This window comes from Schistocerca americana, chromosome 7 (genome assembly GCF_021461395.2).
Source record: "Schistocerca americana isolate TAMUIC-IGC-003095 chromosome 7, iqSchAmer2.1, whole genome shotgun sequence".
Classification (NCBI taxonomy): Eukaryota; Metazoa; Arthropoda; class Insecta; order Orthoptera; family Acrididae; genus Schistocerca; species Schistocerca americana.
In genome coordinates, this window is record NC_060125.1 from 356,724,253 (window position 1) to 356,748,314 (window position 24,062).

The 24,062-nt window shown below is 40.9% G+C and overlaps 1 protein-coding gene and 1 pseudogene across 3 annotated transcripts in view; one reads left to right on the plus strand and one right to left on the minus strand.

Moving 5' to 3' along the window:
• LOC124622026 (S-phase kinase-associated protein 2-like) overlaps nt 1-24,062 on the plus strand; it is a 188,268-nt gene that overhangs the window by 39,215 nt on the left and 124,991 nt on the right. For all 3 annotated transcript variants that reach the window (XM_047147582.1, XM_047147580.1, XM_047147581.1), the window contains exons 3-4: nt 14,258-14,544; nt 21,155-21,199. In XM_047147582.1, the coding sequence (XP_047003538.1) occupies nt 14,258-14,544; nt 21,155-21,199 (332 nt within the window). The remainder of the gene's footprint in view (nt 1-14,257; nt 14,545-21,154; nt 21,200-24,062) is intronic.
• LOC124623491 lies at nt 9,205-9,323 on the minus strand (annotated as a pseudogene).

Consider the following 24,062-nt stretch of genomic DNA (forward strand, 5'->3'; position numbering starts at 1 on the left):
GCACTTACTTGCTCCTTGTTTGCTGTTCTGATCCCGGATGCGCATTTGTGAATGCATGTGAGATCTCTGCTCGCTCAGAAGGTAATGACATCTGGTGGGCTACTGTCACATCTCATAAGCTCTGCACAATCAAGGGGAGTATTGCAGCGTGGTACTCTTCCTTCTGCTTCTCCCAGAAGGAATACACAGTCCTTTGTCATCTCCACATCTGTCATACCAGGTTAACCCATAGTTTTATTTTGTGTAATGAGCTACCCCCCACATTGTGATTGTAGAGCCTCACAGGAAGTAGCTCATATCTTGGTCGAATGCCCTGCCACCCTTTGTGGACCTCCATGGTACGTATGGACTACTAGATTCAGTGCCTCTAATATTGGTGGACTATTCATGGATGCTTAACCTGATTCACAGCTTTCTCTGTGAAAGTAATTTTTATTTTCAGTAATAAGATTTTAATCTACCACCAGAGTAGGGCAGGTCAGTTGGGAATGGTACGTCTCCCACTGTATGCTAGATCTAAAGGTTCCCAAACCCTTCTACCTTGGCCAGGCTGTCCTTCAATCCCTCTTTTACTATGATTTAATTGCTTTTAGCATTTGCTTTTTTTCTGTTATAGGTGTCGCACTCTGTTGAATAGTGGGCACTCTTGACTATAAAGTATCAGGGGTGGGACTGCTGTGAGTGGGATGGTTCCTGTCATCTGCAGGCCCCTGGAGGTACCCATTTGCTGTCTTTCCTGTTTCCTTAATCTTGCTTTTGTTATTGTTAGTACAAAAGATGTCAATTATGTTTTTAGGCTTCTCACTTTTACTGTTATGAATCTCTTGACTAGATCAGAAAATGTTCTTGGTGGATGCACCACTCTTGGATCGAGGGCCTGATGACGTTGCTGTTTGGTCCCTTACCCTTCCTCTCCTCGCCCCAAATTAACAAACCAACCAACCTACCCTCAGTAACATTCGGTTTTCAGTTAACACTCTGTTTTCATTGTATGTGATCATACTCAATCGCTGTGGTAATACTTGATGAATCGGGGTATACAGCATAAGCTTTCCCCATAGAAAATATGGAAAATCTACAGTTAAAACACTTGCCAGGCCCATTAGTGCTACTACATTGTGATGAGTGTATACATGGAGTCTGTGTTTCCTTAGCCATATGGCTGGGCCACTCAGTGAGTGCTCACCCTTAGTAGGTGTGCTCCGTGTGATACTGAGTGCAGAAACTACCGGCCACGTGCTTCCACAATGCGTGCGATGTGAGTGATGGGAAGCATCAGAAAATGCTCATGTGGATGCAGTGCTCCACCATCTATGGGTACTGGAACACTGTTGGCATATTCTTTAGTCCAAATAGTACTCTGTGGTAATGGTAATGATGCAATGGAATGGTAAACAAGGTTTTAGGTCAATCCTCTGTTGCTACTTCCGAGTGATGGTACCTGCTTCACAAATCCATAGTTGTAAAATATTGACTGCTCCAGGCTGTCTAAAGTTTCTTGATATTCAGCATTAAGTTTGCATTCATAACCGTGGACTGATTTAAATGCCAACAGTGACAATAAAATCAATATGCCTTACTCCCTTCCATGCTTTTCTTGGTTACAGTTATCACTGGTGCCACTAAAGGGCCAGTACTTTCTTCTATAAATCAGTCAAGTAGGGTAAAAAATCCTGTAATGTTCAGATACCATATTAATAGTGAGCTGCTTGACACAGTTGCACCATTTAAACATCTAGGCTTACATTTACACAGTGACTTGAGATGGAACAAACACATAAGTTTGGTTGTAGTGAAAGTGAATGGTTGACTTCAGTTTATTGGGAGGATTCTAGGAAAATGCAGGTCATCTATAAAGGAGACTGTACAGAGCACTTGTCACCCTTTTGTGAGTACTGCTCAAGTGTTTGGAATCTCCACCAGGTCTAATTAAAGAAAGACATTGAAGCAATTCAGAATTGTGTGCTGGTAGATTCATTATCAGTAGGTTTGATCCATACATCAGTATTGTAGAAATGCACCGTGAACTGAAATGGGAATTCATAGAGACAAAACAACATTCTTTATGTGAAACATTACTGAGAAAGTTTGAAGAACCGACATTTGCCACCAATGTACGTCTTGCATGAAAACTGCAAAGACAAGATGAGAAAAATTTGGACTCATATACAGAGGCATATAAACAATCATTTGTTTCTTCACTCCAGTTTTGCTAGTAAATCAGAAAATGGAATGGCTAGCAGTGCTAAAAGGTCCTTCCAACCCCACTACACACCATATGGTAGCATCCAACAAACCCTTAGATCTCGTAATCTTCCTGGTCTAGATCTTCACAAGCCCCTGTCCCATACCCACCCCCACCCCCTGTCCCCTTGACTCCCACATCACTCTTTATGCACACACATCCTCTGTTGTGTATGACTTCATACGCAATGCTAAGGACAGGTGGGCTTCATAATGGTGCGCCAACTGTCATCGTAGAAAAGCTGAACAGGAGTGGAAATGATTAACAAACAAGTTAACACAATGAATAGAAGGTTTACTTAACTTGTATTTCTCCAAGCATACGAATACTCATTACAAATAATGCAGCAACAATTAGAGTCCAGCTCATACAAGAGCAGCTAGGATGAGGCTCGCTGAACTAAGCACGAGCAATGTTGTTGTAGCGTTGAGGCTCCAAGTGCAAGTGGGGTGTGTGGCTGCTGTCGCCGGCAATCCTATACCAAGGCGGCATAAGGCTCTCATAGTCCACAGCTGCCGGAGGCGTAACTCAGTAGGCACACACCATTCGGTCCGGTGGATCCCGCACAACCGCTGTTGGCATCAGACGGAAACTTGCAATTCCATTGCTATGACAGGTGCCGGATGGTATCATTATGAGGTACCACATCCGTGCCCCCCAACCTTCTCACCATCGTCGTGTAGTGTAGTGTGAACGATGCCGGGGGAGGCAGCCCTGGAAGCAGGTGGCAATATGGAGACACTAGCCTCAGCTGAGGCCAGTGCCGAGATTCTGGTGGCGTCTCAGCAATCCTATCAGTCCCTGCAGTAAAAAGAGAGAACAACAAAGAAGTCATACAGTGGTATCTTGCTCCCAGTGCCTCCATTCACCATGCAGCCTGAAAAAGACTGAATCATTTGTTTGATACTTTGCTGGCCTAGGCAGAATGCGCACCACCCTCTGTCCATGCAACAACTCTGCTGGCGATGGTCCATTGTGTAGCTTGGAGTGGTAGGAAGACAAGAATTACAACAGAGCTTGATCACATGTGTGGGAGACATGAAGTTTGCACATCTGTTGCCTAAATGTTCATACAAAGCATTCAGCTTTGCCTTTGGATTACGTGCAAAATGGTGCACACATGATGTGGTTAATGCCAGAGGGGTGCAAAACTGTTCAAACTTGGCCACAACAAATTGAGGTCCACTGCCAGTCACAAGCATTTCAGACAGTCTTTCAGACAATCCCTCAAAGCAAAAAATCAGTTACAGTCTGTGGCTTGTGGAACAAGCCATAATAGAGTTATAGGAACCATGATGGGAAATTTGCTGAAAGTGCCAGCAATGATGAGCCAACATCTATTCCAGTAAGGACTCAAAATCCGAGTGCAAGCATTACTTAGGTGCTTGAGGTATGGGCCATTCAAAGAACTGTTGAGGTGGAGCTGACTGATGCTCAGCACAGGCTTGGCACTGGGAAGTCAGCTGTTCAATTTGTGAATCCAGACTGTGTGCAGTGCAATGATGTCACACTACTTGCTAGGTGCGAATGACATCCCAGTGCCCTTGATTTATCAAATGAAGGACATCAATCTGGAGAACCACAACACATGATTGGTCATTATCAGCATGAAGCAAAATTACACCTTGTCAACTGCAAGGGGATACCTGCAGACAAAATATTGGTGAACCACAGAGCTGTGAATCTGTGTGCTGAATGTGGCCAACCATTGCGGATGTAGTGCAACAGAATCTGCAGGTCAGTCTTTGGCAATTTGCCGGTGATTAAGTGAAAACTATGCAAAACATCTGTGTCTTGTGCATCAATATAACAACAAGAAGTAGAGGACTCATAAAATGTTGAATTTGGGCCAACAGGGAGAGGAGAAAGAGCATCTGTGTTGGCATGCTTAAAGGTGGGCTGATACACAATTTGCTAGTGGTAATTTGACAAAAGAAGAGTCCATCGTTGCAGCTTCTGCACAGTGTGGGCTGGGACTAACTGAGAATGGCTAAACAAAGATTGTGGAGATTTATGGTCAGTCAACAAGTAAAATTTTCCACCAAAAAGATTATGGTAAAACTTAGTGACACCACAGACAATGGTGAGAGCCTCCTTTTCAATCTGTGAATAATTACATTGAGCTTTGTTCAATAACTTCAAAGCAAAGGCAGTTGGCCTGTCAACAGAACCAAATTTATGGACAAAACTGCACCGATGCTGTTAAAGGAAGCATCCACAGCCAAGACCACAGGTTTTTTTGGATCAAATTGAACAAGGCATCAATCACTAAGTAAAGAGTCTTTCAGCTTCTAGAAAGCAGACTGACACTCTTGTGACCAAACAAAAGAAACATTTTTCCTGTGCAAGAAATGCAAGGGAGCCACAATTTGAACAGTGTTAGGAATAAATTTGGATGTAATATGTGAGTGTCACAGATACAGACTGCAATCTCGCACACTGCATGGTGGGTGGAAGGTCATGGATAGCAAGAAAATATGATTGAAACGGGTGAGTACCCTGGCTATTAATGACACGTCCTAAGTACTTAATTCAGTCAGAGAAAACATACATTTGTCTCTGCTATATTTGAGACCAGATGCAGACAACACTTTTAAAAGAATGCAAAGATCGCTAATGAGTTCATCAGGAGTGTGAGGATTTGAGCAAAAAGTAACTTTTACAGTCAACTTCTCCAGAATGCGTTGGAATATGGCGGGTGCAGAAGCACTGGCAAATGGCAGTACCAAACATTTGAAGAGATCCACGTGAGTATTAATCACAAAGACTTGTTATGACTGCTCATTCACAGGAATTTGTAAGCAAGAACCACACAAACCAATTTTAGAAAGGTAATGATTGGCACTCACATTATCCATCAGCTCTTGTGGATGCAGCAAGGGATGACTGTCAATGACTGTTTGAAGATTCACAGTTTTCTTAAAATCATTGCACAAAAGGTGTCTGTTGGGCAGCTTCTGTGGAATAACAAGAGGGGATGCCCACTGACTGGCAGTGATGGATGCTATGACCATCTGTTCTTGAAGAGCCTGAAGGACAGGGCGAGCTCTAACAAAATGAGGCTGTACATTGTCCCTTATTGTGATATGGACAACAAAATTATTGGCTTTGTTTAAACCCTCAGAAAACAAATTCTGAAATTCTAAGCATAACTGTGCAATACTCTCCTCAGGATCAAAGGAAGAAACTGAAAGTACATTGTTATGAATGCTTAACTCTAACAAATCAAAAGAGTCTAGACCATAAGTATTAGCTCTGGAACCGTGAGATCGCTACGGTCGCAGGTTCGAATCCTGCCTCGGGCATGGATGTGTGTGATGTCCTTAGGTTAGTTAGATTTAACTAGTTCTAAGTTCTAGGGGACTAATGACCTCAGAAGTTGAGTCCCATGGTGCTCAGAGCCATTTGAACCATAAGTATTAGCAATGTCTCAGGAGGAAAGCATTGCAAATGCCATTGTCTTTGTCAAATTTCGGAAAGTTGTGGGAAGGCAACAAGTGCCTAAGGCAGAAATGTTTTGGCTGTTATATGGTGTTAGTGTATGATGCGATGTACACAGCTTAGTTCTGGCAAGCAATTTGTAAGTGCTATAGTTTAGTAAACTCACTGAAGCCCCAATGCCAAGTTGCAAATGGACTGCTTGTCCAGCAGTTGTAAGAGATAAAAAAAAAAACTTTGTTGCCCTCACATACCAATACAGATGAGTTGCGTGCCTTTCTTAAATGGCTGTTGCACTGCTGTTTTGCACTAACGACACTGTGGGGCTTTGAAAACACACTACACGCTGCTTGTGACTTTGATTTGCATGGAGGACCGGGTTTATACGAGCACTGTGGCTGTTGCCGGCTGGGCTGCTGTTTGTGGGCGAGCTGCGATGCCTGCTTCCTGTGTCTATCTACAGAACAAACAGGTTCTACCTCAAAACTCTCTGCTGCACTTTCACAGGAATCCTGATAGTCTCAAATCTGCAAAACCTGTTGCAAGGAAGGGTTTGGATGTTTAAGAATCTATTCCTGAATTCAAGAGTCAACTACATTGTGCATAATGGCATCACAAATCATTGCTTCTTTGTAGTAATTGCCACAGTCACATTTGAATCTACACTGTCTAGTAAGGCCTTGTAGTTCAGTCACCCACTGATGGTATGTCTGTCCTTATTGCTTATGCTACCTAAAAAATCTGTAACAGGCAGCTGCCACTTGAACCACGTTCTCATAACACTGTGTAAGCATCTGCAACAGGTAATTGTATGGAACTAGTTCAGGGTGGAATCTAGGAAAAAGTTTGTTGCATAGCTGATAAACCGTCACTCCCACTGTGAGTAAGAAATAAGCATGTTTGACAGTACACTGTATGTGATGTGTTGCAATGTGCACGTTGAACTGTGCAAGGTACTCTGTCCAGTATTCCTTCATCTTGTCTACATCTACATCTACATCTATACTCCGCGAGCCACCTTACGGTGTGTGGCGGAGGGTACTTATTGTACCACTATCTGATCCCCCCTTCCCTGTTCCATTCACGAATTGTGCGTGGGAAGAACGACTGCTTGTAAGTCTCCGTATTTGCTCTAATTTCTCGGATCTTTTCGTTGTGATCATTACGCGAGATATATGTGGGCGGTAGTAATATGTTGCCCATCTCTTCCCGGAATGTGCTCTCTCGTAATTTCGATAATAAACCTCTCCGTATTGCGTAACGCCTTTCTTGAAGTGTCCGCCACTGGAGCTTGTTCAGCATCTCCGTAACGCTCTCGCGCTGCCTAAATGTCCCCATGACGAATCGCGCTGCTTTTCGCTGGATCATGTCTATCTCTTCTATTAATCCAACCTGGTAAGGGTCCCATACTGATGAGCAATACTCAAGAATCGGACAAACAAGCATTTTGTAAGCTACTTCTTTCGTCGATGAGTCACATTTTCTTAGAATTCTTCCTATGAATCTCAACCTGGCGCCTGCTTTTCCCACTATTTGTTTTATGTGATCATTCCACTTCAGATCGCTCCGGATAGTAACTCCTAAGTATTTTACAGTCGTTACCGCTTCCAATGATTTACCACCTATGGCATAATCGTACTGGAATGGATTTCTGCCCCTATGTATGCGCATTATATTACATTTATCTACTCATAAAACAGCAGCAGATATGCAGGTGGTGTTGTTGCCACTGGATCAAGCACTTGTGCCATTTGTTTACTCTGAAACTGAGTAAATTGAGTTAGATCAAGTGCAAGTGGCATAGCAGGTGATTGTGGCTTGGCAGCATTGTAACTAAGCAATGCAGAAAATAACAAAACAATTAAGCAATGCACAAATACAAACAGCGAAAAGCAAAAATTGTACAGAGAAAACAAAAGGGGGCAAGGCAAACACAGGGTATCCTAAAGACAAGAAATAGAGAAAGCCACTAACAGCAGAAACTAAACAAAAAGATGAGAGAACAGGAAGAAAGAAACTCGAAGAGTGCCACACGCAGCCTCGGTGACTCATCGCTAGAATTTTTGTGTACGACTCCATATGCAATGGTCAGAAGAGGTGGGCTACAGAGTGGTGAGGTGTCTGTCATCGTAGGAAAGCTGGACAGGAGCAGAAATAATTAGTGAACAAGTTGTCACAGTGAACAGAAGGTTTACTTAACTTGTATTTCTCCAAATGTACAAAGACTCATTACAAATAATGCTGCAAGAGTTTGGGTCCAGTTCATAAAATAACATCTGGATGTGGCTCGCTGTACTGAGCCCAAATGGTGATCTCATAACAATGAGGTTCCAAGTGCTGGTGAGGTGAGTGGCTGCCGCCGGACATGCGATGAAGGACACTCGTACTCCAGAGTGGTTGAAGGCATGGCTCTGCAGGCATCCATCACTGTCTGCCAGATCCCACGCGACCCCTATCAGTGTCAGATGGAAACTTGCAATTCTGTTGTTGTGACACCCTTGGGGTGGTATCAATATGTGATACCACAACCTCCTTTCCACAATCTTCCTCTGTCTCTGTTCTGTCTTCCCTGCTCAGTCCATGTCATTGTGTGCTTCATTAACTCCCCCTGGCTACACCACAGTCTGCTTGCTGATACCATATTTCTATCTTATACTCATGCTGCCTCTCCCTCCCAGCTGTCAGCTACGCTTCCCTCCAATACTCCCTTCCTGCTCCCTACTTCTTTTTCCACTTATCAGCTTCACCAACTCAGTCCATCTCTCGAATCAAATTGTGGTTCCTGTGATGTGTGTGTGTGTTTTCTGATAGCTATGTAGAAAATTCTCCAAAAGCTCAGCAGCATTCGGTCTTGTTCATGTGTCTGTTGACAGCTCAACACCTCAACTATGTGGTGAGTTGCTGCCATAACTCCTTCCATTATTTATAAAGACTAATATACCCATTTTTATTTAGTTAAAGATAGCATGTGATTTAGAAATTTGTGAATCCCCGGCATGGAGCCAGAGACACAAACAATTTGTTTTTGCATAGCCTATAAGCTCTCTTGTTCTACGTTATTTCAGTAGAATTTGTTCAGATGATCTATAGAACTTGGATTTAACCAATTAATAAGTAAAATCTTATTGCATAAATGGCTGGGAGGCACTGAAGGGCAGATTCAGCCACCTAACTGGAAAGGATTTTCCTATCCTTTGCATCTCCAGGCACCTTTCCTTCATGAAGTATGAGAACTATGTGGGTAAGTGTAGGTGACTGTAATGCATGTGTCTAGAATGTAGCATCATGTTTATGTTGGAGATGATGAGAGAAGGGAAACCCAGTGCTGGCAATAGCCTGCTTCTCTCGAAGAGCACCCAGGGGCTGCCCATCTTAATGTCTGCATCTGACAGATGGATGACAATCAACAGTGTCGCATGCCCTCACTTGATGAAACACTGTGGAGAGGTTTGCAGTACATTGGCGCAAAGACTAGTGATCAGGGACTTTACACCGCCATACTGTAAAGGCAAATGAAAAATTGTCAACAGCATGCAGGATAACTGGATGGTCTCCCATCCAAATACTGGCCACTCCCGGTGGTGCTTAACTTCAGTGATCAGATGGGAACTGGTGTACCCACCTTGGGGTGGCTCTTGACAAACCAATTATTAAGTTCCGTGGAGCACAACTGTTTGACATATACAAGAAAGAATGCATGTCTTTGTATATGTTGTGGAAGGATGATAAGAACAAGGTAAGAAAGATCAGGTTTTATTCAGAGGCTTAAAGGTAGTCATTCTTCCAACACAAGATGTCTTAGACAGAATTTCAAGCTGGTGCAATGAATAACTTGCTCTAAACGTAGAAGAGTGTGAGTTAATACAGATGACTAGGAAAAATAATCCTGTAATGTTTGAATACAACATTAGCAGGATACTGCTCGACACAGTCACACTGATTAAATATGTAGGCATAATGTTGCAAAGCAATGTGAAATGGAATGAGCACATCAGGTTGGAAGTAAGGAAGGTGAATGCTCAACTTCATTTTATTTGGAAAGTTTTGGGAAGGCATAGCTCATCCATAAAGGAGACAGTATATAGAATGCTAGCTAGTGTGAAACTTTCTTCAGTACTTTTCAAGTGTTTATCCCCAACAGGTTGGATTTAAGAAAGACACTGAAGAAGCAATTCAGAAGCATACTGCTAGATTTGTTACCAGTTGGTTTGATCAGCGTGCATGTTTTATAGATATGCTTTGTGAAGTCAAGTGGGAATCCTTAAAGGGAAGACAATTCTCTTTTTGAAAGGCATTACTGTGGAAATTTACTCTTTTGGCAAGGTATTACTTTGGAAATTTAGAGAACTGGCATTTGATACTGACTGCAGAATCATTCTACTGTTGTCAACATACATTTTGTATAAGGACCACGAAGATAAGATACGAGAAATTAGGGCTCTTACGGAGGCTTGTGGACAGTCCTTTTTCCCCTCACTCTGTTTGCAAGTGAAACAGGCAAGGAAATGACTATTAAAAGCGTGTGGACTCTCCGCCACACACCGCACAGTGGCATACAGAGTATGTATGTAGATGTAGTGTACAGTGTGGCTTCTGCATTATTTCATCTACATCTACATCTATATAGATACTCCACAAGCCACTGCATGGCATGTGGCAGAGAGTACGCTGTACCACAACTAGTAATTTGCTTTCCTGTTCCACTTGCAAATAGAGTGAGGGAAAAGCAACTGCCTATGTGCCTCCTTATGTGCTATAATTTCTTGTATCTTATCTTTGTGGTCCTTACACACAATGTATGTTGACATCAGTAGAATCGCTCAGCAGTTAGCTTCAAATGCTGGTCCTCTAAATTTTCTCAGTTGTGTTCCTTGAATAGAACATCACCTTTCCTACAGGGTTCCCCTGTGAGTTCCCAAAACATCTCTGTAACATTTACATGTTGTTTGAACCTATCGGTAACAAATCTAGCAGCCCACCTCTCAGTTGCTTCGTTGTCTCTTTAATCTGACCTGGTACGGATCTCAAACACTTGATCAGTGCTCAAGAATATGTCACAAGAGCATCCTACATGCAGTGTCTTTTACAGATGAACCACACTTTTCCTAAAATTCTTCCAATAAATGGAAGTCAACCATTCGCCTTCCGTGCCACTGTCCTCACATGCTCATGCCATTTCATATCCCTTTGCAATGTTGTGCCCAGATGTTTAAACATTGTGACAGTGTCAAGCAGAACACTACGAATACTATATCCAATAAGTACATGTTTGTTTTTCCTACTCTTTCACAATAACTTGCGTTTTTCTACATTTAGAGCTAGCTGCCATTCATCACACCAACTAGAAATTTTGTCTAAGTCATCTTGTATCCTTCTACAATCACTGAACTTTGACACCTTACCGTACACCACGGCATTGTCAGCAAACAACTACAGATCTCTGCCCGTTCTGTCCGCCAAATCGTTTATGTAACAGCATTATTAAAAGGAAAGTTGCTACTCCCATATAGCGATGATGCTGAGTCACAGATAGGCACAACAAAAAGACTGTCACAGTGTAAGCTTTTGGCCAACAAGGCCTTTGTTGAAAACAGACACACACACACACACACACACACACACACACACACACACACACACACACACAAACTTAAAAGGTGTGAGTTGCATTTGTGTGTGTGTGTGTGTGTGTGTGTCTGTCTGTCTGTCTGTCTGTCTGTCTGTTTTTGACAAAGGCTTTGTTGGCCAAAAGCTTATATTGTGACAGTCTTTTTGTTGTGTCTATCTGCGACTTAGCATCTTCGCCATATGGTGAGTAGCAATTTTCATTTTCACAATTTTGTTACATTCCATCCTGGAATTTCCATTGTTTAAATGCTTTCTGTAATCATCTTGTGGTGCAGTTCTTCTTGTTAAGTCCGTGCTTGCTACAAAAATGGGATGAGAAATTCTGCCTTATGCAAGACTCCTTTTTTTCTGTTTTGTTTCACCCATACATGTTTCAGCACTTTCGTACTATCTTCAGTGGGTTTAATTTTTATTTTTAACTGTAAAATTGTTGTCACATGTTAACATTTGTGTTGAAACTTCCCGGCAGATTAAAACTGTATACCACAGGAGAACTTCTGTGAAGTTTGGAAGACAGGAGACGAGGTACTGGTGGAAGTAAAATTGTGAGGACGGGTTGTGAGTCATGCTTGGGTGGCTCAGCTGGTAGAGCACTTGCCCGTGAAAGGCAAAGGTACCGAGTTCGAGTCTCGGTCTGGTATACAGTTTTAATCTGCCGGGAAGTTTCAACACAAATGTTAACATGTGACAACAATTTTACAGTTAAAAATAAAAATTAAACCCACAGAAGAGAGCACAAAAGTGCTGAAAGATGTATGGGTGAAACAAAACAGAAAAAAGGTGTCTTGCATAAGGCAGAATTTCTCATCCCATTTCCCCATAAATGGTTTTTGTATGTAGAGAAAAATAGCGGTCCTATCACATTTCCCTGGGGTGCTGTTGACGGTACCCTTGTCTCTGATGAATACTCGCCATTGAGGACCACATACTGGGTTGTATAACTTAAAAAGTCTTCGAGCCACTCACATATCTGTGAACCTATTCCATATGCTTGTACCTTCATTAACAGCTTGTGATGGGTCACCATGTGAAACGCTTTCCAGAAATCTAGAAATATGCACTCTGCCTGTGGCCCTCTGTCCATAGTTTGCAGTATATCATGTGAGAAAAGGGCAAGCTGAGTTTTGCACGAATAATGCTTTCTAAAACCATGCTGATCAGTGGACATAAGTTTCTCAGTCTCAAGAAGATTTATTAAATCTGAACTGAGAATATGTTCACAGATTCTGCAGCAAATTGAAGTTAGGGATATTGGTCTGTAATTTTATGGTTCATTCTTTTACCTTTTTATATACAGGAGTCAACTGTGCCTTTTTCCAGTCACTTGGGAGTTTGCCCTGGGTGAAAGATTCGCAATAAATGCAAGCTAGGTAAGGGGCCAAAGCCGAAGAATATTCTTTCCAAATTGGACTTAGTAACTTATTTGCTTTCAAATCTTTCAGTTGTTTCTCTACACTAGGGATGCTTATTACTATGTCATCCATACAGGAATCTGTCCGATGGTCAAATGACAGTACATTTGTATGATTTATTGAACATGAAATTTAAATTTCAGCTTTTGTTTTGCTATCTTCAGCTGCCACATCGTACCTGACAACAAGTTCTCTGCCAGATCTTTTGCTAAGTTGTGACAGTGGTAGTTGTTGTATGCTTTGTGCATAGATCTTTTCACAGATGGACAAATCTCTACTAATCTTTGCGTGTCGTCATTTGTGTGTTTTCTTTAGAATCAAGAGTGCAACAGCCTCTGCTTCCTCAGTATGCTTGAAAAGGGCAAGCTGAGTTTTGCATGAGCAATGCTTTCTAAAACAATGCTGATTTGTCAACATAAGCTTCTTGGTTTCAAGAAGATTTATCACATTTGAACTGAGAATATGTTCACGGATTCTGCAGCAATCCGAAGTTAGGGATACTGATCTGCAATTTTATGGTTCCTTTCTTTTGCCTTTGTATATACAGGAGTCACTTTTGCTTTTTCACTGTCACTTGCAACTTTGTGCTAGGTGAAAGACTTGCAATAAATGCAGGGTAGATAAGGGGCCAAAGCCATAGAGTACTCTTTGTAAAATCAAATTGGGATTCCATTCTGACCTAGTGACTTATTTGCTTTCAAACATTTCAGTTGTTTCTCTACACTAGGGATGCTTATTACTATGTCGTGAATACAGGAGTCTATCCAGTGGTCAAATGATGGTATGTGTGTATGATTCTCATGCATTAATGATTTCTTCAATGTGAAATTTAAAACTTTGGCTTTCGTTTTGCTATCTTGAACTGCCACATCATACTTACAACAAGGGCTGGATAGGAAGCCTTAGGTCCACTTAGCGATTTTACATGGGAACAGAGTTTTCTCAGGTGCTCTACCGGATCTTTTACTAAAGTATGATGGTGGTGGTTGATGTATGCTTTGCACATGGACCTTTTCACAGACACATGAAACTCTATTAACCTTCGCTTGTCATTGTATGTGTGTTCTCTTTGGAACCAAGAGTGCAACAGCATTTTATGAATTTCATTATTAAACTATATTGGGTCTTTCCCATCCTTAATCCACTTACTAGGGTTATAACTCTCCAGACCACAATTTACAATCTGCTTAAACTTTGCCCATAATTCTACGTCTTACTGGCACTAAGTGATGTCAATTCACAGTCTAAGTGAGAGGGTAAAAATTGCTTATCTGCTATTTCCAGCTTTCTTGACTGATTTATTAACTTCCTGTAGATGTTGAACTCGTAACAGGTTAAAACTTATAAGTGACCTTTGTTACTAACCCAGACAACAGAGTTAAGTGAGCCCTACTCACCAAAGGTAGTTATCTAGGTTTGGGTCCTGTCTGGTACTTGCTTTTAACCTGTAAGAAATTTTCAACTTTAATAGCAGCATGAATGTTTTAAAATTACTGGTAATATCTGGTTAAGTGAAAAATAATGCCCATTGCAGGTGAAAGTGACATCATCGCGTCTGGTTAGAGGACGAAGAGCGAAGTTACTGGCAATCAGATCATTGGAAAGTAAAGTAACATGTGTCGAAAAGAGAAAAGTTGAGCCTCCTGTGAACAAAGATGATGTGCACAATGTGACAATTAATGACTTACCAGATGAGCTGCTTCTCAATGTTATGAAGTTCCTGTCAGTGGAGGAGCTGCTGATAGCTCAAGAGGTATGCCACCGCTGGGAGCAGCTGACTTATGGACCAAGTGTTTGGTTGAACAAGAGTTTTGTTGTTTGGTAAGTACTGTCCAAGTGACAATTTAATTACTTTAATGGAACTCTAGTTATCAGTATCAGTACATGGGCCTCTTATTCATTCATCTGAGTTCCTGTTGGAACTAGAGACTATTGACCCTCCAGCTGCGGGCGAAGCAGATGTGCAGTCAGCAATTTCCATACAATTTTATGGGATCCACAATTATCACTTCGAATGCAATTTCTTCTCTGTTTGCATATCAGAAGTGACAATTTTACTGTCAAATACTTTTCTGTTGGTTTGGAATGTTTTAGGCTGCTATTCTCCAATTTTTTTTTTGCTCTGGAATACACGGGTTCGCTATTTTCCTAGAGCTTGTGTATGGAACTTTGCTGTAAGATATTCAACACTCAGAAAATTTACCAGTAAGTTTATTTTGTTTCTATAATGTTGAACTTGATTTTCAGGTTTCCCTCATTGTTTATGTTAAATGTCAATTAAAATAAACTCAAAAGTAAGTTTTTGGTTTTTTTATACATTCCTATAATTTTATTCTTAAAACTGTTCTAACTATCAAATAGAAATAATCTGCAACTTTACACAGAAAAAACTAAAAATTGCCTACAGTGTAAGGGAATGTATATGGAATAGACGTATATGGAATGCACAGAGCCCATATTCTGAAAGCTGATAAAACTGGTCTACATCTGGCAGAAATTAAGACAGGTTTCAATCATGCTGAGTAAATGACTTCTTCTTTGGGCACTGCAGAAAAAGAAGAGGTGATGAAGTCTCGCATAGTGTTGGCAAATACATCCAAAGAAGCGATATGGTGATTAAATTTGTGGTACCACATCTTATGTCATTAGAATTTCTTATCATACATAAAGAAATGGTTGTTGAAGATGCTTCATCATTTATGCTCGAGTATGAATAGTGGCATTTGATGAATATTTTTCTGCTTAATGAAACACCCAGTCATAAGAAGACAGATTTCATATATGGTATAAGGTATAACAGAGATGAAGTTTGATTGGTTATGAAGATTGGTTAGCAACACATATTGCATTTTATGTACCCAGCAGCTTCAACTGGTCTATTGTGTAGCTTGGCCACCACGTAGGCATTGTGTGCAAAATTATCCTTCAGTCTTCACCTGAGTGTGCACCATTTTGAAACTTCTTGATAAAAGTTTGGAAAGTAGGGAGAGTCATACTGATGAAACTGAAGCTGTGAAGGCAAAGAGTGGATCAGATCTGAATAGCTTACTAGATCACTGATTACGAAAGGTGAGGTTCTAGCTTTGAGTCTCAGTCCAACACACAGTTTAATCTGTCATCAGCCTCAACAGTGCACACTCTGCTGGAGAGCGAAAGGGTCATTCAGGAATTTTATTTGTTATTCATTAGTTATTGTTTGTCATTATGTAATATGGGGTTGTGATAAGTCTGAAAATAAACAATCCTAATGCTTCTGAAGTCATTGTTGTTGTTGTTGTTGTTGTTGTTGTGGTCTTCAGTCCTGAGTCTGGTTTGATGCAGCTCTCCATGCTACTCTATCCTGTGCCAGCTTCTTCATCTCCCAGTACCTACTGCAACCTACAACCTTCTGAATCTGCTTAGTGTACTCATCTCTTGGTCTCCCTCTACGATTTTTACCCTCCATGCTGCCCTCCAATACTAAATTGGTCATCCCTTGATGCCTCAGAACATGTCCTACCAACCGATCCCTTCTTCTGGTCAAGTTGTGCCACAAACTTCTCTTCTCCCCAATCCTATTCAATACTTCCTCATTAGTTATGTGATATACCCATCTAATCTTCAGCATTCTTCTGTAGCACACATTTTGAAAGCTTCTATTCTCTTCTTGTCCAAACTATTTATCATCCATGTTTCACTTCCATACATGGCTACACTCCATACAAATACTTTCAGAAATGACTTCCTGACACTTAAATCTATACTCGATGTTAACAAATTTCTCTTCTTCAGAAACGCTTTCCTTGCCATTGCCAGTCTACATTTTATATCCTCTCTACTTCGACCATCATCGGTTATTTTGCTCCCCAAATAGCAAAACTCCTTTACTACTTTAAGTGTCTCATTGACTAATCTAATTCCCTCAGCATCACCCGACTTAATTCGACTACATTCCATTATCCTCGTTTTGCTTTTGTTGACGTTCATCTTATATCCTCCTTTCAAGATGCTATCCATTCCATTCAACTGCTCTTCCAAGTCCTTTGCTGTCTCTGAGAGACTTACAATGTCATCGGCGAACCTCAAAGTTTTTATTTCTTCTCCATGGATTTTAATACCTACTCTGAATTTTTCTTTTGTTTCCTTTACTGCTTGCTCAATATACAGATTGAATAACATCGGGGAGAGGCTACAACCCTGTCTTACTCCCTTCTCAACAACTGCCTCCCTTTCATGTCCCTCGACTCTTATAACTGCCATCTGGTTTCTGTAGATATTGTAAATAGCCTTTCGCTCCCTGTGTTTTACCCCTGCCACCTTTAGAATTTAAAGAGAGTATTCCAGTCAACATTGTCAAAAGCTTTCTCTAAGTCTACAAATGCTAGAAACGTAGGTTTGCCTTTCCTTAATCTTTCTTCTAAGATAAGTCGTAAGGTCAGTATTGCCTCACGTGTTCCAGTATTTCTATGGAATCCTTCTGAAGTCAGCCCAGTAATATTTTTCAGTGCAAGAAGATGTAAAAATTCTCTCTGATGTTATGGAATTGCAGCCTGTTATAAAGTTGACTGTGTTGCACTATCAAGCAATACAGAATGTTGCACTGGTAATTTGACAATAATAGTGACAATCATTGAAGCTTTTGCGCCCTGTGGTCAGGAATTTGGTTTGATGGATGAAACAGCGCAGTCAAAGGCTTATGCTGTTAGAAGGAAAAGTTGTCTGCCATATAGGTAATGATGAAACTTGGTGACACAATATATTAGAGCCAGGGCTTCCTTCTCCAGGTGACTATACTTAATCTGAGCACTGTTCAACATTTTGGAAGCAAATGTGTTGGGGCATTCTGTTTTGCCAATTTTGTGGGATAAAACCACCCCAATGCCATGGAATGAGGCATTGACTGCAAGCAAAAATGATTTGAGTGGATCGTAGTGCCTAAGGCAAGGTTGATGAAGCAATGCATTTTTCAAACTTTGAAAAGCAGTGGCAATTTACATTGCATTAGGAATGAACTTTATGTAGTATGTCAATTTTCCGAGAACAGTTTGCAGTTCACTTAAATTCTTAGGAGATGGCAATTGCTGAATTGGTTGAAAATGTTTCATTGAAGGATGAGCGCCATTGGTGTTGATGATGTGTCCTAAGTATTCAATCATTGTGTTGAAAAAAGAACATTTCTGCAAATTACATTTGAGGCCTGCCTCAGTTAAAATTTGAAAAAGATTGTCAAATTTTTAAAGGTGGTGTTATGGCGTTTGCCAAGAGACCTTTATGTCTTCAAGATAGGAAGACACCATAGATGTTACTTGTTCGAGAAATTTTTGAAACAACGCAGGCATGGAAGCACATCTAAAAGGTAGGCATTGCTATTCAAACAAGATAGCATGAATATTGGCAGCAAAAAATTTCTTTGTCCATGTCCAGTGGTAATCGAAGCTATGCTTTTGCAAGATCAATTTTTGAGAAGAACTGTCCTCCCGATAGGTGATCCAAAATTTCCTGTGTATGTGGGAGCAAGTAGGAGTCAGTGACTGTCTGTGAATTTACTGTGCATCTGAAATTGTCCCACGTGACTCATGAATGATGACTAGGGGTGATGCTCACTGACTTGCTGAAATAGGTTTTAAGATACTCTGAATTTCTGTAGCCATGCTGTCATGTAATGCATGAGGTACAGGGCATGCACAGCAAAATTTGGGTTGTGCATTAGCTTTCAATTAATATGAATGTGAAAATTTTTTGCTCATCCTAGAGTACCGTCGAACAAATGTTGCTACTTGTTGCAGACTTGTTTGAATTGTGGCTTGGGAAACGTTTGTGTCAATGGCATGCACATTGTCCTGTATGTCTGAACCGAAGGAATCAAATGCATCCATGCCTAAAATATTTGGGCTCATGCAAGAGCTAACTACAGTGAAAGAGACTTCCATAGTCGTGTTTTTTTTATATAAGCAGGTAAGCGGCACACTCCAAACATTGAAATGCTGTCGCTTTTATAGGCAATGAGTTGCAGACTTGATGCATGCAAATACGGTTGGCTAGTTTTTTCATATGTATCTATGTCAAGCAATGTTACAGAAGCTCTGGTACCTAGTTGAAAACGCACTGACTGTTTACAAATTTGCAATGTAATTGACAGTTTGCAGTCTGTTCTCTGAATACAATTTCCATTCCATGTTGTGAAAAACTGTTCTGTTTCCACAAGCACACTAAAGCAGCTTCATGAAGTTCTAGATTGGGAGAGCCTTTTTGAAGCGTGTGCCTGTGAGTTATTCACATTAAATGTGTGTGTGTACATTTTCTGTGCTTTCACTTGTCTGGTTTTTGAGCAGGAGGAGGCATAGAATCTGAACATGAAATAATATTGATTTCCATCCATTCCAGCTTTGCATTATTCCTTCATGAAACAGAAAATATATCTAGTCTCTTGCAGGCAGACCAGTCTTTTATGTCCTGTGCGATAACAAAATTAGCATTCAGCTTGTCTGAAGAAGCAATTCTTCTGATCATGGGTGACATAGCATTTCACACATGACTTGGCTTTATGTGGAGATGGGGCATTGTAATTAGCATTGCACTGGTGTGCCAAATGCTGTGTGTAGGTGTGTCTGGCCTTCTTTAAGCGGTGCTGACTTGCGAGTGCTGGGGCCGGGGCTGTGGCTGGGGCATTGGGTTGTTTGTATCAAGTGAAGTGATGACTGATAGACAGAAATCTTGCTTGGCTGTATCTTGAACTTCATGTGCATCGATAACTTCAAGCACTACACTGAGGCTAGGGTTGCAATGATTTAGAATTTTGCCTGTAAATCTCTGATCTGACAGATTCTGAATATTAATATTGTGAAGCATTTCATTCTGATAAGTTGTGCCACAGTTACAAATGAATTTACAGTCTTCAGTCATGCCCTGCAATTCTGCAATCCATTCTTTATAGGATTGATCACTGTGATGTTGGGTGCATAAATATTTATATTGTGCAGCAGCAACATGTATTTGACTCCCAAACATTTCATCTAATCTTGCAGTTATGACCTCACAGGGCTGGGTTTGTGTCTCACTGAGTGGAAACAATTTCACTAGGAAGTGGTAGATGGACACTCACACAGATGAAAAGAAAATTTTGTAGTCATCAGAATATTGATGCAGCTGTGGTACATTTTGTTTCAATGTTTCCTTCATCTCATCAAACTGTCAGAAGGGAAGAGGCAGCAGCTGAATTCCTTCTTTAGCTTCTGACACCTTGTGCTGCTGGGCTGCTTGCAGTTGTATGAAGCAAGGAACTGCTGACAGCAGTTCTGTTATTTGTTGACTCTGGAACTGAATAATAGATGTTAGATGCTGCTCAGCACTTACATGTTGCTCTCCCTCGTTTACCATGATTCCTTAAATATCTCCACGTAAATATTCAGCTTATATATTTCAAATTAACGTACGCACACACACAAAAAGGAATTCAATAGAGAGAAAAAATTGTCCTGCTGTGGTGCCCAAACCTCCTTGTTCCACTTTCCATTTGCTCCTCACCAGTCTGTCATGTCTTCCTTTGCACGCTGTGTGGTTCTTTAAAATTCAGGTATCAGTCTGTTCTACATCTAATATCAAATAGCAAAAATAATACACAACTTTGTTACTGTAGATGCAGTGTAAGCTACTAGCAGTAGATTTGAATGTAGCAATAATATATGATATATAAAGAAAAGTGGTGGGAGGACTGAGCCAAATGGAGAGGACTCATCAGCACCCAGACCTGGCAGTAGCTGGAGCGGGATTCGGATAGAGATTGATAGAATAACATATACAGACACAAAAGATTTATAAACCTGTCACTCTTCAATACAATGTCTGTTCAGAAGATCACAATCCCTGACCACCATGAAAGTCTATAAATGTTATTCAACTGGCCAACACACAAAAATGGAGTCAGTGTATGAATGTTCCAACTTAAGTACTCCCACCACTGTAGCTCCAAAGAAGGGTGCTTGCTGCTACGGCAGTGCTCTCGTGCCGCAATGGTGACTGTAGAACTTGGAGCAGCATAACTCGTGGCGCATGTATTTGAATGTGTGGCCGACTGGATAGTGACTGATACCACAGATGAGAGCTTGTGTGAAGTTTAAAAAGGAGGAGGGAGATTTAGGCAAAATACAAACTGTAAAGGTAGATCATGCGTCTGAACCTCAGTAACAAAGAGAATTGATTCTGAAAGGTAAGAATCTGGCTTCAAGTTCCAGTTCTGTGAATTTGTTTCCTGTAACTTACTTGCTTCTTCATGTCATCACAAAATATATCACATCGATCAGTCACTTAGTTTGCCTCTTCTAAGGACTCAAGAATAACTTGTGGGCCACAATTCCGAACATCAGCCTCAATTCTTCATGTTCAGATTTTTAAAAACATTATCTGTGCATAATGTTGGGAGAGAATATACAAATTATGCATTAATTATTTCCAGGCATGGGCGTCACGCTGTACCTTTGGCACGAGGTGACAGAATTGGGTAAGTTGATAAATAATTTTGTGACTCAGTTGGGTATATCTAATAGTTGCATTGTTTCTTAGGGAGTCATTAATATTTCTCTGAGAAATTTCAGTAAGTACAGCTATTGCGGATCATTAGACTTTTCATTCAGTTTTGTATTTTAAAAGCTTCTACACCTGATGGAAATACCTGTGTTATACTGTATGAATTCAGTTATGTAGTATTTATTAATAAGAAATCGTACTGAGTATAATAGTCGAGAATCTTGGCTGTAATATACCATTAATATGAGAAAAGACAAATGCTTGTTGTAAAGAAGAGTTTAGTGGCAGAGGGGCACACAGACAAGAGTAATGATGATTATTATTCACTGTTAAACTGCCATTTCTTATCAGATCAGACATACACTCATGGACAGCCACTCATTTGCATGACTCTGTGGCATGATGGTCCAGTATGTATGGCTTTCATATTCTTCTTTGGACTATCAGTTTCAGTTTTTGTGTTATGCTTGTCATAATACGAATTATGCTCAATGTAATACACGAAGAAATTGTCTATTCACAGGAAAGCTTACTAGCTCCAACTGCAGCATCACGGCTTATTCTTTATACCTTATGAGCTATACTCAACTCTGGCAGATCTTCCTGCAAATATTATCAGTTTTGTAGGTGGTAGTCATGTAATGGTTTTCAAAGAGCACTGTGAAGTCAGTTATGCATCTGTGAAAGACCCTGCTATGACCTAGGCAAGACAAGCACAGTGAGACATGTATTACCAGTTACTTACATTACTGAACATCATTTCTAAGCAACAAGAAATGTTTCCGAGCAGCAAGTAAGTTTGTTTCGGCTCGTGTCAGAATCCAGGGCAGCTGCATCCACGGCACAGGAACAGGTGGAGACTGTGGTGCAGGAGTAGGGATCGCTTGGGCCAGTGGTGAACCAGCTACAAATGTGCCGGAGGTGACTGAAGATGTGATGGGCCAAGATGAGCAGCACTATTGGTTGGATTGAGTTGGGAAGCCAGAGAGGATGGAGAAGTAGTCCCCCAAGAGAGAGAGAGAGTATGCAGGAGCATGGAATCTATTGTGGGCATCATAATGAACAGTGAGTTAGTCACGAAAATCTGTGTAGGAGAGGGCAGGAAGGTCAATTCCAGGATTAAGGGACTGAAAAAGGTGATAGGCTGAGAGAGCTGGATGAGGTGAGGAGAAGAGCTTGGCAGTGAGAGTCATCAGTGGTGATGAAGGCCACGAAAGAATGCTCCAGATGATCAAAGAAAGCAGACCATGGCTCCAAAGTGTCATTGAAGGACTGGAGTGTCGGTGCTGATGCCTCGCTGTTGGAGAATGGGAAACAGTTGAATGGTGAGGTACTGCTGGGAAAGGGCAGCAGCTGGCTAAGGTATCAGCTTCCATGGTGGGGGCATGGCTGTTTGGCAGACTGCTGCAGGAAGAGCGTGTGATGCACTGCATGGTTTCGATGTCACAGTGTGTGGTCTGTAACTGTAACAACAATGTTGAGACAGTGAAGGGCAACTGTTGCTAGTGGTACCAGACCAAGATCTATTGAAGAGAGGAGACCTGGCAAAGCGTTAATTCGACACTGTGGAATAGAAACCTATAATCCTCATCACCACTTTTATATCCATCATCTGTTCCCTTATAAGAAATCAGCAACATCAGTAATAATTTTCCCCTCTCTTTTCCATTAAGGTTTAGGATATGTAAAAAGAGTTTCAGCATATATCACTCTTCATGCTGACTCCAGCACATCGTTCACATGTGCTTGTCATATACCTTATGCCATCACGAGGTCTGTATGAAATGAACTCAATCACCTTGTGGTCCAGGGCATTCTGGAACTGATTCCATCAAGTATGTTACCATCCTCCATCCCAGTGACCCATAGATCAGATGGAAATCTTAGCATCTGTGTCAACTTCAAGGTCACATCAGTGCTCAGGCTATGTGCTACCATCAACCAAAGAATTATTTTCTTACCTTGCAAGTAGGCATTGCCACTCAAAGATTGATCTCTCTGAATGAATAAGAAAATTTAGGATTACACACAAGAGTAACTGAGAAAACCAATTGGAACCAAGCCCTTCCATCCGTGTGTTAGTAATCACCACCACCTCCTTATACATAGGAGTGGCACTTACATATCTCAGATGCAGCATCCAATTAATGAAGTGGAGAGGAGAGAAGCATTATGACCATGTGTGTGTGAATTGTGATCTGGCTCACGGGAAAATGTCACATGGAGAACACCTCCTGAGTGAAATTATTCCTAAGTCCCAATGCTTCCTCACAGGATCATAGATGAAGGATGGAAAATATGAGACTTACTTATTTTACATATTTGTATTATTGGGGTGTATTAATTGTACCAGTGGAAAAACCAATATCTATATGTTTACATGTTAAAAGAAAAGAGGAACCCATGTATTTATGTATGTACATGTACACATCGATGTAATTTATATAAGATTTGAGGACAAATCTTCTGGCATATGAGATGTAATGACCGAATCATAAACGGTTGCCAGAAAAAAAATAGAAAAATTATTTAAGTGTGAGTATTAGCAGAAAAGCTTGCAACTTAGACACAGTGCAGGTCACTTTTGTCAGGCCATTATGAGATAATATGCATTGAAAAACTGCTGATTTCATGCTCAGTGATTGCAAATTGGAGAGAAAAAGCAAAACAGAATTTTCCAGAGGTTCCAGGTGATATGAACTGCAATGTCATACACTTTTCAGGAGGTAGTTTGCTCTAAAGGAGTATGATTTTTATATTCAGACCAGGAATCAAGCAAAGGCAAGTTATTGGCCAAAAGCAATGCTCATACCATAGTTTTAATTCTCTTACACCCG